The sequence below is a fragment of the Myotis brandtii genome, unplaced genomic scaffold (assembly GCF_000412655.1).
Source record: "Myotis brandtii unplaced genomic scaffold, ASM41265v1 scaffold199, whole genome shotgun sequence".
Lineage (NCBI taxonomy): Eukaryota > Metazoa > Chordata > Mammalia > Chiroptera > Vespertilionidae > Myotis > Myotis brandtii.
Genome location: NW_005357414.1, coordinates 313,660 through 326,267, shown reverse-complemented (window position 1 = coordinate 326,267; position 12,608 = coordinate 313,660). Strand labels below are relative to the sequence as shown.

General features: G+C 41.5%; 1 protein-coding gene across 1 annotated transcript in view; it reads right to left on the bottom strand.

Moving 5' to 3' along the window:
* Positions 1 to 1,258: 1,258 nt before the first annotated feature.
* CAPN6 (calpain 6) overlaps positions 1,259 to 12,608 on the bottom strand; it is a 24,435-nt gene continuing 13,085 nt past the window's right edge. Inside the window, exons 3-13 of the mRNA XM_005865192.2 lie at positions 10,535 to 10,666; positions 9,033 to 9,241; positions 8,339 to 8,531; positions 7,598 to 7,791; positions 7,262 to 7,339; positions 6,970 to 7,156; positions 4,968 to 5,090; positions 4,588 to 4,790; positions 3,941 to 4,062; positions 3,449 to 3,585; positions 1,259 to 2,932 (exon numbers count right to left, since the gene is read on the bottom strand). Of these exons, the coding sequence (XP_005865254.1) occupies positions 2,750 to 2,932; positions 3,449 to 3,585; positions 3,941 to 4,062; positions 4,588 to 4,790; positions 4,968 to 5,090; positions 6,970 to 7,156; positions 7,262 to 7,339; positions 7,598 to 7,791; positions 8,339 to 8,531; positions 9,033 to 9,241; positions 10,535 to 10,666 (1,761 nt within the window). The 3' untranslated portion in view covers positions 1,259 to 2,749. The remainder of the gene's footprint in view (positions 2,933 to 3,448; positions 3,586 to 3,940; positions 4,063 to 4,587; positions 4,791 to 4,967; positions 5,091 to 6,969; positions 7,157 to 7,261; positions 7,340 to 7,597; positions 7,792 to 8,338; positions 8,532 to 9,032; positions 9,242 to 10,534; positions 10,667 to 12,608) is intronic.

Here is a 12,608-nt window from a genome sequence, read left to right as displayed (position 1 = left end):
CTCTGTGCGTGACAGGGGGGCGCTCCCCAACCCCCTGATGGGCCCTGCTCTGTGCATGACAGGGGGTGGCGCCGCAACTTCCCTATCGGCCCTGCCTTGGGTGTGACAGGGGGTGGTGCCCCACCCCCCAATCAGCTGTACCTTGAGCGTGGCATCGCAACCTCCCGATCTGCCCTGTTCTGTGCATGACAGGGGATCGCGCCCCAACTCCCCAATCGGCCCTGCTCTGAGCCCGACCAGGGGCTGCACCTAGGGATTGGGCCTGCCCTCTGCCACCCAGGAGCAGGCCTAAGCCAGCAGGTCATTATCTCCTGAGGGGTCCCAGACTGAGAGAGGGCACAGGATGGGCTGAGGGACCCCCTTTCCCCCCCGAGTGCACAAATTTTTGTGCACCGTGCCTCTAGTAACATATATAAAACACTTAGCGTAGAGTTTGACACATAGCAGATAATCAAAAAGTGTTAGTTCCCTTTCTTTTCTACCTTTTACTTGGGGAAAACTTCTCATCCTGAAAAAAAGTGGGGGGTAGTTTCTTTGAGGTTAATTGTAATATCATAGTGCCATCTGGTGACCATGTAGAACTATTACATTACCTGTGTTAGATGCTGCATTTCTGACAAGGCTCTACACCTGTATTAAAGATGTCATCTCTAGGCTAGTGTTGAAGGGACAGGGAATGATGGCTGTGCTTGAAGACTGTTCTACTGAGTTTAGAGACCTCTCCCCTGCCTGGACATTCTTTCTTGTCAGGAAGCAGTGCTCAAGAAAAAGGAGAAGAGCTTCTCCCATAGCCTATTCTAAGATGGGCAAATGGCAGATTGAGTGTGGAAGCAAGTGAGTGAAGTATTCACATTTATTCAGCTCTAAGGGAGGTACTGAAAGGGAGAGGTTGTTATTTTTTTCCTGTTGAAAGGTCTGCCCTTGAAAAATTTGGCACAGTGTCTTTGACCTTGAATCCAATCCCAGAGGAGTTTCAAAATCATGTAACCCTAAATACTACCCAAATATTCCTAAAAATGGAATAGAAGAGCGCCCTTTTCCATTTTCCCACCTCCCCCTAGCCCAACCTGGATGGAGTACTGTACCATTAGAATACAGCCAATGCCTCTGCATCCATCAGAATTGTACCTTGGCTCAGGTTGCAAAAAGTACCCCCACCCCATCCCACCCGACCTCCAGTGGCTCCAAAACAAGCCTCAACAGATGGCCACTCTTGCCATCTCTCCTTTGCCATCAAATCAAGTCAAACTGGTCACTTTATTGAATTTGAACTTTATTGTGGTTTGGATTATGTAAGGCAGTGTAGTGAAGGCACTGCAGAAGTAACACAGGCTGAAAAATATGATAGAAAATGAGCAAGCTAAAAAAAACTCTACAAAATATTTTTTAAATGAATGCGTGCTGGACTACACTAGGTACTACAACTATGTGGGTTTTTTTTTAACATTGCAGAAGCATTGAAATATTGTTGGAGGTGGGGATTTGGGGGTTTAGGAAAGGCTTCATGGAGGAGGTGGCATTTATGCTGGGCCTTAAAGGAGGGGTAGAATGTTGATAGATGAGATGGAGGGAAGAACATTTTGGAATGACTGACTCTAGAGAAAATTCTGTAGAAGTACTGAAAAAATAAGAGGGCAAACAAACACCCTCAGGGAGGGAAGCTTCCCAAGTGAGAAAAATGCTTGAGGGGCCTGGGTTGTAACCAAAGCCTCAAGGCCTCAGATGGGATCTTCAGTACCAATGACATTAGGAGGCACAGGACAATGGGCTTGTTTGTAAACCTAGCAGCAGCAGGAGGTTTCACATTGCAGTCAGGGGCCCAAAACTGGCTGTACTATGCCTGGATGAATTTTCTTATCTTTTCCGGGTGTGTGGTACTTATACATTCTTCCTCTTGCCCACTGACGGCCTGAATGGTAGTTCGTGCGCGCCTAAATGCGCGTGTGTGAGTGTAGGTGTGTGTGTGGATGGGTGGGGGACAGAGGCTTTGTCTCCCACTGCAGCTTCTTCCGTTTTCCCTCTTGTGGCACACAGCTGGCTTCCACTGAGCTGGAGCTCAGGCCCTTCCCACTATCTAGGCCTCGCTGAACTCGAGCTCTTGATTAAGCACCAAGGAAGCTTCCTCAACATGAAAGTAAAACCTACTATGGGAGGTGACTTAGGTTAATGCAGGACTACACTTTCCGGAGGTGATGATGATGGTGTAGTGATACTGGTGGTGGTGATGGTGGGAGTGACGGTGGTGGTGATGGTGGTGTAAGGGCTGGGGACTTATAAGCAGGCTCTGGCTGTGGAATACAATGCTTCAGGGTTGTTTGTAGTGTTCAGTAAGAAGCAGGGATGTCAGGCTAGACCAGCTTGGCCTTGATCACCCCTCCCCCTTCCTCAACATGCTCTACAGAGGAGATATATTGGGCACCTGAAAGCAGCAAAGACATCTGTAGGGTATCCAAACTGTTGTTGTCCTGCTTGAATCTCACCCCCGGAAGCTCCAGAGATATTTCTTGGCAAACATCCATATGATCTCTGGATAAGACTGTCACCTCCCCCTGTCCAGCTGCTGGAGGTATATAGGTTATGTAGCTACTGATGCTACTTGGATCGGGAGGTATGGGGAACTTATCAGAAGAAAGGAAAAGTTAATTACTATTAATTTCTTTTTTTAAAGATTATGAATCTGAGACAAGATCTGGCATCTGACAGAAAATAAAAGGGTGGAAAGCTGTCAGGTTTTTCTGGAGCTGGAGATTTAGAGCTCAGTAAGATCATCGCTGGAAATAACCTTAAGGCTGAGGTGGCCTTGCTTGACTTTCGCAGTTGGACCACCCTTCTTACGAAGGTACAGAGACTTCAGATCACGGCAGTCACTGGGGTCAGCATCCAGAGTAACCTGCCCCAAGAATTGATCACAGAATTTTCGGCTGTTCCAGACCTGGAGAGACAAGTTGAGTGAAGGTGAGTAACCCTCTGTGAGATTGGACTTTTCCCAGTGGCATCTAGAACCTAATGCTAAGTTTAGAAAGGTTTGTTTAAAACTAAAAAAATTCTCTCCTGATACCTCATTGGCTGAGGGGAGATACCTGTAACAGTGATGAAAAGCCTTTAAGTCAGAAGAACAACCAAACTGTAGTGGTCCTTCCTGACATAGTAGGATCAGGATAATCTGAACAGGTTTATGCTTTCCCTCATGGGTTTTTACAGTACCTGAGAGCATGAGGGCTTCTTCTCATAATGAAATAAATGGAAAAGAAGCTATTTAAGATAAAGATTAATAAGGAAGTCAGTGTCTATTCCTGGTGGGAAGTGCTTTTGAGTACAAAACAAACAAACAAACAAAAATCCAGGTTAACCCTTGCTCTGTATTCTAGACATATGTGAGGCACTTGGGATAGTCTAGTGTGCAATACGAAATATGAGCCACCCTGGGGGTCCCTATTCACATTCTCACCTGTACTATAATAGGAATGTCAGTGGTCCTTCTGTAGAAAATGGCCTGTGTGTCAAAAATGGCATGAACAGTATTCTTTTGGACAGGAGAACGGACTTCATCCTTTCCACACTTGATGACCAAATATGGGTTCACAGCTGGAACAAAGTTACATTTGTTATTAAGACAATGATTAAATTTCTCTCCAGATAGTCAAGAAACTATCTCACTAAGTCCATTTTGGGACACTGAGCATAACACTGGGGTACCAGAATGACCCAGCACTTTTGTTCCTGGTTCCTTTTTTCCATACATTTTGTAAAGGAATATAAAATAAATATTATCTAGGCCTTTCCCATAGTTTACATTCCATTTTGCCATGGTTGAAAGCCATCCTGATTTGTCTAGACTGAAAATACGATTGGAGAGAATCATTTGTGACCATCTTTTCTAACCACACATGCAAAAATTGAAACTAAATTTTGTTTTCCCAGACACCTTTGCAGATCTTACTTTCATTGGCATATTTCTTCTCCAGGCCCTCAGCACTGTGGACAGTGATCTGGGTAACTACCTTCGGGTAGCCACGAGCCAAATTCCAGCAAGACATCTTGGGCATGTCCAGAGTCAGTTCCCTGAAATATGAAAGAGAAGACACATTATTGATGTTGAATGTCCTTTTTTGATGAGGAGATAGCCAAAGCAGACATTGTTGCTAAAAAACATGAACTACTGAGTGACCTAGCTCATTCTTCCTCAGACATGGCTTATATTTTATGACTGTTTTCCTGTCCCCTTATTTTAAGGACCAGCAGATAAAGATCAAAGAAGTCAGAGTTGGGGTGAAAAGGTAGCTTTGGTGACCCAGCACTAGAACATAATAGAGGAACAGTGAGGAGGGCCAGCTGTCTAAGAGAAGAGAGAGTCAGCCAGAGAACAGAAGATAAAATATAAGTGGAAAATGTTAGGCTATAGGCCTGTTCCCCTTAAATAACTGGTCAGAGATTTCAAGTTCAGATCCCCCACTGGGGAATTTCTCATAACCCCACTTTAAAATATATTTCTACCACCATCATTTCAGTTAAATATAATTTGAACAAGTTGTTCTTTTGGAGGCAAAGCAGAGAATTAGAGTTCACAGGGCTGGCCGAGGAAACAACCTGAGCTGGACAGGCACTTCAGAGAAGATTCTCAGGAGAAACTCGCTGGTGCGGCCATGCTGAAACATGGTCGGGACAAGCACATAGTTGCCTTTCTTCGGGTACTTGCTCAGAAACACGGTGCGGGTGTCAATATAGGTGGAAGTCCCAGCGCGCTCCTGGATGTAGAGGTGGTGAAGGCGAAATTTGCGGTTCATCTCCACCTGGAAATAAAATTGAATGAAATGCTCCATTCCACTCAAGTCATAACTTTCTGTTGGAAGATCCTAGGTCCTCTGCTTCCTTTATCCCTGGACATTTCTTAATTCCCCTAACTCCAAGCCATCCTAATTTTTACTCCCTTAGTCATCATTCTCTCTTCTCCAAATGCACATTCCTACCTTGAAGAGCTCAAAGCCAATGATGTAATTGTCAGGTCTTCCCATGCGGCGGTATGTACGCATATCCTTCTGCTGCAGTGACATGATGACCTTGTGCCCATCCTCAGGCACAGTGAAGATGTACTAAGGGAAAGAGTCCACCAAGGAGCTTAGTTAGCATTTCCATTTCAGATAAGCCAGCTCAAATTTCAGGGAAGAAAACTCCGCTTTGGAAAGCAGAGACTTGAGTTATTCTCTAGGCTTTGCCACTGACCACACAAAGAGGCCTTGGATAATCCATTGACTTGATAAGTGTAGATCATAATACTTGTTTTTCCCAATGACATTCAGCATGTATTGTGAGAGATAACTTCATGCCTATCCATTTGATGCCAAAGGTATTATGCTTTGTTTTAATAAGATCTTGGGTGTTTTTGTTTTTATTATTGTCCTCTTGTTAGTAAAAGCTGTATACAGGAAAATTCCAGAATATATAAAAACAGAAATTATTCTGGTTTAACTTAAACTAACAGTGCAGCATCCCCCTAGCCAGTGGTCGGCAAGCTCATTAGTCAACAGAGCCAAATATCAACAGTACAACGATTGAAAATTCTTTTGAGAGCCAAATTTTTTAAACTTAAACTATATAGGTAGGTACATTGTTATTAACTTAATTAGGGTACTCCTAAGGTTTAGGAAGAGCCACACTCAAGGGGCCAAAGAGCCGCATGTGGCTTGCGAGCCGCAATTTGCCAACCACGGCGCCTAGGCTAACCTCCTATTACCAGGCAGATGTGTGGCTCCTGGAAGGGCTGGATCAACTTCCTTGAGAATTAATGTTTTGATACGACTGTTTTAGGAAGCTACAGGCCTGTGCCAAAGACTTTTCAAACATCATATGGGAAATCATGGTGCCAATGGGAAGTAAAACTAAAAGGCATCAGATCTCTCTCTATCTCTCTCTCTCTCTCTCTCTCTTTCTATCTATCTCTCTCTCTTCCTCTTTTTCTTTTTGTCTCTCTCCCCTCCCTCCCTCCCTTCCTCCTTCTCTACCCCCCTTTAGCAAAAAAACAGGAAACATATGCAGAACCATAGGCTTTCAAGGCCACCAAAGGTCAATCTTGTACAGACACTTAACAGTAAATCAAAAAGGTCATTTCTTCAGCTTGGTTTATGTGCTTGATACTTAAAACATTTCCAGATTGTAAACAGAGGTGTAGGGAGGGAGGAATAGGAGCTTTCTTTTGTTTAGGGACAATAAAAATGGAAGGGATGGAGAAAAGTATGAGTTAAGTAAATTAGGCCATCAACCTTAATGCCTATCAATGAGGTCAATGCAAAGAAAATACACACGCATGTAAGGCTGCAGTACATTCAGAAATCTTATCTCCTGTGGCTTAGCTCATCAGCACATTTGGGGATAAAACCATCCAGGTTACTATAGATTCAAGCTTTGGATGTTTGGATGTTTTGCTTTGGGGTATGCCTAGGCTTGAACCCTAATATATCACCTGGACTAGCATTGTAACGAGGTATAGATGACAGGATAGGCATTCAAATCCTGGGGGAAATGACCTGGTTCTAGAGACATAATGATGAAGTTCAAAAGAATAACCTTTATGACAAAGAGAACATGTATAGTTAAATGTGCACAAAAGAGAACAATTGGGCAGAAAAGAAATGAAAATTAATTGAGAAAGTGTCTGGGAGAAGATCCTTTCTATCCAATATGGGAACATCAGAAGGAAGTGGGAGTGTCAAAGAACCATACTAAGCAATATGGCCAGGAGAGAGGTAGCTAGAGGAGAGGGCTCAGACTTGATAATGTTTCTAAGGTATATCTCTCCAGAGACACAGTTTGCCATTTTTACCAGCATCTGGGCCAATCCCTAGGCATCTTGGTTGATGAATATTACACAATACCTGAAAATGGAATAATTTATGTCAAAGGAATACTCCAAGGTGGGCCTGGGTTCCTATTGTCTTGATAACTTGGAGGCAAGGAAAAACAATTGATTCAAACCTGAGGATTCTGCAGGAAGGTATCACGGTTGTTATAGCAGCCTCCTGAACGGTTCATCAGGGGATCATCATCCACAGTCCAGCATCCCACCACTGATTCCAGCTCCTTGTGGCCAAAAATGGGGTTGTTCACATTGCGGCAGACATGCAGTTCATGAAAGTTGCGACAAAAGTCCTCCAGGCTCATCCTGAATAGAAAGAGTACAGGAAAAAAATAAGATGGTACTTAATACCTACCCCTTTTGTTCCATGTAGAAGCCACAATTCCCTTAGCACATAAAATCTCTCCTCACCAAAACTCTCCATCATCAGACATAACAAGCTCCAGGTTCTTGCGATCTGCTGCAGTCAGTTGCTGCCACTCTTCAGAACTAAAAGCAAATAATCAAAAAAAGGACAATCCGTTATGTTTGCCATTGAATATCTACAGTAAGCAGTATGCCAAAGAAACAGAATGCATGAAGATTACGCCTGCTTTATCTCACCTCTGGCTAGGTCAGAGGCCCCATACTTAAGAAGAGCTGGCAGATGTCACTGAGCATTGACAGCCCACTAGCAGTTTGAAGGAATGGGTTTGGGAGAACTATAAGGCTTTCAAGATATAGCAGTCAAAGTGGAATGGCACTCACATTTCACTCCAGGGGCCGCTCCATTCCTGTCTTCCCAAGGGGTTCCTCAGGCGAATCATATACAGTTTCTCAGTACTGAAGACTTCCACAAGTCTCTCTCCAAGACGGATCTTCCGTATATCAGTCATTGTGTAGGTATGGCCCTTCAGTAGACCCCAATCAGTTTCAACTTCTTGTTCTTCCTGACTGGGAGACTGACAGCAAAGAAAGATACATAAGAGCATAATAATTGGGAGACGCAAGGCCTGGTTCCTCCTCTTCCTTGATTGGTTTACCGCAGTATGATTGAAGCTAGTTCTCCCTATGCAGATAGAAATTTGATCCAGATACCTAACTTGGCACAAAGTAAGTGAAGGAAATAAATAAAGAATTTAATATAACAATCACTTAAACAATTCAAACTCTAACTACCCACAGTACTGCACTAATATGAACAACATTAAAATTTGGTGCAGTTGGCTTACTCCTTGAGCAAAAAAACCTATAACCTCAACATCCAGGAACAGAGACAGAAGGCATAATTTAGCAGAGGCTATTTACATCAGCTTGAATGCCGCATTGCCCCTCAGAAGGACAACAGGATAAAAAGTTAAAGCCATCAATGTGTATTGATTGTTAGCTTTCTGAGTCCCATAATGGCTTTTCATGAATCTCCGCAGTAAGGGTGATATTCCCTACTAAATTTTGTAGTCTCCTATGTCAGAAATGGGCAAAGAGTAGTTGTTTTTGGTGAATACAAACCTCAATGGAGCAACAGATCAGACCTCCTTTGGTAAATGTTTTGTACAATTCTTTGAACAGCTTGTACTTCTCCTCAACGAGCTCAGTGTATCTTCCCTTCTGCATGTCAACAGTTTCGGCCAATGTGCCAGTGAAGTCCACTATGATATCAGTGGTGGTCAAACCATCAAGGGCTTCATAACAGCCAAGCAGCCTGGGAACAAATATGCAAGATTATCTTTGTAAAGTTATTTTTCCAAGTTAAGGACATATTGTCCCAAGAATTAGAACAGTCTCTTCCCAGCTAACCTTTACCATCTGGCTTTTCTCTATGTATGGCATGAAAGTTATTTTGAGATTATAGTCAGAGATTTCTAGGCTTAGGCTATGTTTTTCAAGGACAGTCCATGCAGAAACTTCTTTCTACAGGTAAATACTAGACAAGGAGAAAACTGAAGGCTAATGCCGTATTATTTGCTGATTAGCAGCAGGAAGGGACATCTAGGAGCAGGTAGCGGGGTAATAGAAACAAGAACATCTGATTGCTCTCTAAGCTAGGATTTCTTAGGGCCAATCCAAGTCCCAAAACAATGTCTTGGATTTGACTCAGATCTTACCCAATTTAAATTAAGGGACTTGGGCTTGGAGAGAATGAATTCCCAAGGGAATATGTGACCTTACTTTTCTCATGTATTCATCAATACCTACTACTTACTTTGCATAAGCTTTTTCCAATAGAGCATTCCAAAACTCATTCATGGAGGTGGAGAAGGAGAAAACCAGATCTCCATTGATGGTGGGCAGCAAGTCATCAATCACCACCTCAGTCCATTCTCCAAAATGCCAGAAACGGAAGCGAAATATCCCAGCATATTTATCTACTTTTCGAGGGTCCCATTCCTGTTCCTTATGGTTGGGAATTGTCTGGAAATATAAGAACATTCAATCAACTCTTATTCACCAGACTATATTCAAATATTGAAATTAAATTCGACTTCCAACAAATTCATGTGGCAACAGGAAGTACACTAAATACTACATCTGGTTTGTATCTAGATTGGGAAGTCTAGGTAGGGCATATTTTTCTACAACTGTTGCTTTCCTGGTTCAGTTTCGCTGAGGATAATATTAACATGTCTGTCCTGAATACACAGAGGGTGACTGCGGACAGCCAGTTAGGGGTTAAATTATTTCCCACAAATAATCTACAAATTTGATCATAACAAAATGTCTATACAGACATATCCATAGTTGCATGTTTAGTCAAATAAACAAGGCATTTTTAAAATTAAATTCAATCAAAATACAAGGTCTCCTGTAGTTTCATTTTTTAAGTCCATCCTAGAGTTTTCATGTAGATTCTATAGAATATAGATTCCATCCACAACTTGAGTAAAATCACATTTAGAAAATTCTCCATTTCTATACAATTACACATTAGTCTACTAAAATTATTTTTCTAAAGAAAATGCTCTAATTTGCCCCAAATTCAGTCAATGCTTCATTGCCCTGAATTCTAACTAAATGCCAAATAAATGTTTTACTCTTCTTTTTTTTAAAATATATTTTTATTGACTTCAGAGAAGAAGGGAGAAGGAGAGAGAGAGAGAGAGAGAGAGAGAGAGAGAGAGAGAGAGGGAAACATCAATGATGAGAGTCATCCATCAGCTGCCTCCTGTATGCCCCCTACTGGGGATCTAGTCCACAACCCCAGCATGTACCCTTGACTGAAATCAAACCTGGTACCCTTCAGTCTGCAGGCTGACACTCTATCCACTGAGTCAAACCAGTTAGGGCAGAAATGTTTTAGTCTTAATAATTTATGATAACTTCTTCAAAGATCTATTTCCATCTTTATCACATTTTGGTTATTCCTGGCCCTCCTAGCTTTATACCCCAGTCGGTACAGAGAATACAAGTATGCAGAGATATGGGTCAAAATACTGCAAGTGAAAAAGATCAACAAATATGTGTGAAAAATCATATAGACTAAAATCTTAATGGTAGAATCTGGGGGTGTATATGGATGTTTACTGTAAAATTCTTTCAGTTTCCTGTATTTGTGGAAAATCTCATAATAAAATATAAAAAATTACCTAGTTATTACTCTGATTTTAAGAATTAGACAATCTAGAAATTACAAGTTGACTTTTACTGAAATTATTAAAGAAGACAAGAAGGTGGAAACTGAGTAAGGTACCATAGAAGGAGGAATACCTTTGTCCAGTGAGACTCCTGGACAGCCAAACAGGAGAATGCAGAGACCATTGGCTTGTGCCCCAGTCTCCCTTGGATCAGCTGGTGGTTGCTGATGTTGCCCACAATCAGACGGGGGTCATCACAGATGTCCTGTGGATATAACAATTGGTTCTTAGAGTCTGGGAAGTCTTTCCAAAGAGCCAAAGTGAGCTGAGCTAGGAAGGATAGAAGAGGTGGGGTTGAAAGATGACTTAGACAGGTGAAACTTACACAGGTGAAACAAAGGGAAATTTGGGGGCTGTGGACAAAACCACAAAGCAGTAAAAACAACAACAACAAAAAACCTACAAAGCAGTAGATCATCTAGACACAGAAAAAGGGTAATGAGAGGAAGTGGCAAGAGAAGTGGAAGGAGATAATACAATGAAACAGGATGAGATGTACTGGTCTGGGCTCTCAGACATTGCTATCACTGGAATTTGGAAGAGTTTTCAGCTCAGCAGTGAGCTTTTAAAGAGGAGAACTAAGGTTTAGCTCATTATATTCTGATCCTATTTGTCAGGAAGAGATTTTCTGAAGCAATTGTGCTTAAAAAGTTGATTAAATTTGTTCCACATTTTTGGATAAATATAGATGGCAGCAACACTAATAGCAGGTGGTAATAGATCAGTCACAGGAGCATTTCAACATATACTCTATTATCACAATGGCTATTATGAGGGAACCTGGATAGAGTGGGAGCAGCATTTGGGAGGGGGGACGTGTGTGTGTGTGTGTCTTCTCCAACATATCATTAGCAGTGCCATTCCCACTGTGAGTAGAAAAACGAGACCCAAATAACACAATTACAACAAAATGTAATGAAGACAGAGTTGAGGCATTTTCAAAGTATAATCACTGTCTAGAGGAAAGACCCCAAAGTTTCCCTGGTGAGTAGATTGAATTGGAATGGGAATGCTGAAGTTGAAGCCTTAGGAACCATTAGAGTTAGGCAGTTGGGCAAGGGAGGGATATGAAAACATCATGGGTAGAAAGACAAGCATGGACAAAGGTATAGCTGCATATGTGACACCATATAATTGAAGACATGATTGTGTGATTCAGAGGATCAGCACTTGCATCGTTAAAAAGCAGAAAATACCAGTGAAGTCTTGAGAAGATGAAGAAAGCTTCCTACAGGAGGCCATTCGCCAGTACCTTGACATTCTGCTTACCCAGCAAAAACAAATCCAAGTCTCAAATGGAAAGAAATCTAGACATATATTCATTTAAAATGATTAAAGAGAGACAGCTATATTTTTCTGATTCTCAAACCTCTTTTTTAATGGACATAATTCTCCTTGATGAAGAGTCTGGTCTACAGAATGAAACATTCCATCTATTCTTTAAAAGCCAAAATAACTCTGGAAAGGAATAAGCATTCTGGGCAAGGACAAGTCCAAACTGAAGATTAATTGGGTGTCCCTCTGCCAAAAGGAGAAGGTTAGGTGGGTTGTCAGCTTTGGATTTTCTGTGTGTGGTTTTTAATGCATGTCCGGTGTCTCATCATTACTTTTGTGTCTTAGGAAAGACTTCTACCATACTATTTTTTTGTGGGATGGGAGATGCCTGTTTTTTCACTTAATGAACATAAAGTGGGTGTGTTGGATAAACTATATCCTGATATTTTTTTCTCTTATTGTTTCTTTGCCCTTTCTAAGTTGGAACTAAACAGAGTTTTTTCTTTCTGGATCAGGTGTTAGCATTTTATTTTGCACAAGATGTAAAGTTATACAATGATTTCTCAGACTTAAATGATGCATACAATAGTTTCTTAGCATGGAAAAACAGTACTGTAAACATTGATATGTGAAAAAGTATCTTTTAGATCATTAACACATTTTATTTTCTAGTTTTATTAGTAATTGGACTTACATTACTGTGTCTTCAATTTATACAAAGCTTTCATTTCACACTAGAGATCTAGGCTCAGCCAACATTTTTGGCATGTCAACTTCTATTCAATACATAAAAGGTCACATAAATGAGCAAAAATACATGTAAATAGAAGTTAAATTAAGGACCTAGGTAATATATATTACCAGTCCTGATA